Source organism: Poecilia latipinna, unplaced genomic scaffold (assembly GCF_001443285.1).
Source record: "Poecilia latipinna isolate Pla-1442-1.1 unplaced genomic scaffold, P_latipinna-1.0 Scaffold8014, whole genome shotgun sequence".
NCBI classification, from domain to species: domain Eukaryota; kingdom Metazoa; phylum Chordata; class Actinopteri; order Cyprinodontiformes; family Poeciliidae; genus Poecilia; species Poecilia latipinna.
In genome coordinates this window covers 6682-8124 of record NW_015120630.1, presented here as the reverse complement: position 1 = coordinate 8124, position 1443 = coordinate 6682, and the positions used below count along the sequence as shown (strand labels likewise).

The 1443-nt window shown below is 38.9% G+C and overlaps 1 protein-coding gene across 1 annotated transcript; it reads left to right on the top strand.

Moving 5' to 3' along the window:
* Positions 1-112: 112 nt before the first annotated feature.
* Positions 113-1263, top strand: LOC106944309 (microfibril-associated glycoprotein 4-like). The gene is made up of 2 exons (XM_015027471.1): positions 113-329; positions 935-1263. Exons 1-2 carry the CDS (start codon positions 206-208, stop codon positions 1189-1191), a joined length of 381 nt encoding a protein of 126 aa, XP_014882957.1. The 5' UTR covers positions 113-205; the 3' UTR covers positions 1192-1263.
* The last annotated feature ends 180 nt before the right edge of the window (positions 1264-1443 follow it).

Sequence of the window (1443 nt, the reverse complement as noted above, 5' to 3'; positions counted from 1 at the left end):
TGTTGCTAAGTGATGGTGTATTTACTGCAGGTACAGGACAGGGAATGTGAAAATTCATGCCTTTAATGATCCCTTTAACATTTTAACTCATTTCCTGCAAATCCGCATTAACAAGTCTCAGTAAAAATCCAATTTTAATGGTTTTCATGTCTGTGCAGGTCTTGATAACATCCATGAGTTGACACGACTTCAGAACCATGAACTGATGGTCGACATGGAGGACTTTGAAGGAAACAAAAAGTTTGCCCTTTACTCCTCATTTAAAGTCGATGCTGAGTGTGACGGTTACATGCTGCATGTGAGTGGTTTCAACAACAAAGGGGGCGCTGGTGAGTCATGAGAAAACCTCATCCTAACTTTACTAGACAGGATGGATGGATGGATGGATGGATTGATTGTTTATCCCTTCTCAAACTTTATTCAACTTGTTCTGGGTCTGAAAGCAGAGCAATGATTCTGGAAAGTAAAGTTCAAGGCACTGAGCATGGATCCCTGAGGGACTCCTGTGTTATTACATATGTATAACATCTATAATATTAATAATAAAGCTAATTTGCTATAATTAGACCATTCAGGATTCATAAGAAACCACTTCCATTGGATTAAATGTGTTGTGTCAGTGATATCTATACCCAGAGTTTGTTCTTATGGTTCTGAAGCAAACAGATTGATGTTGGCAGTTCACAGCAAAAAACCTGATCAAAGTAAATTTAATTGATCTCACTGCTAATAGCCTAGTAAGAGAACAACATAACTTCTTCTGATTTATTTCACAAAACATAAACAACTTTTTACAAAATCAGTATTTTTTTGATATATAAAAAATAAAATCTTATTTTTGTCTGATGACAGTTTTTTCTTCATTACTTAACTTTTTCAAGTCAATGTCTATTTTTATTCATATAGTTTTCGTGTCCTGTAATGATTTCTGCAGGAGACAGCCTTGCCTCTCACAACGGACAGAAATTTTCCACCTTTGACAAAGACCAGGACAAGTGGAACGAAAACAACTGTGCCAAAAGATATCTGGGTGCTTTCTGGTACAATAATTGTCACCATACAAACCCTAATGGGGTTTATCTCTGGGGGGCTGACAAGACTTACTATGCTATTGGAGTGGAATGGTATTTCTGGAAGGGATTTGATTACTCCCTGAAGAGCATCAGCATGAAGATTCGTCCTGCCAAGTAAATCTGCAGGTCAAACATCCAGCATAAATAATGAGTTGCTTTTTCTTGTAATCAATCATCACATTTTGGCTTCCAGAGTCGTCTCTGGGGTTGACTGTGGGGGCTGAACAGCTCTGCACTTCAGAGACGGATCCAGTGCGTGAGTACGGGTTGCACAGTGGTAAGTAGCAGGTCACACATCCTGGGAGAATCAGAACTAGGAGGTCAAGGGGTTGAGGTAGGATCAGGAAAGCAGAAAAAGGCAAAACTTCTC

Bases quoted from the DNA above. Each gene is read 5' to 3' on its own strand.
- LOC106944309 (XM_015027471.1), top strand. From the start codon at position 206: ATGGTCGACATGGAGGACTTTGAAGGAAACAAAAAGTTTGCCCTTTAC. The intron at 330-934 runs GTGAGTCATGAG...TGATTTCTGCAG, and splicing joins CAACAACAAAGGGGGCGCTG to GAGACAGCCTTGCCTCTCAC.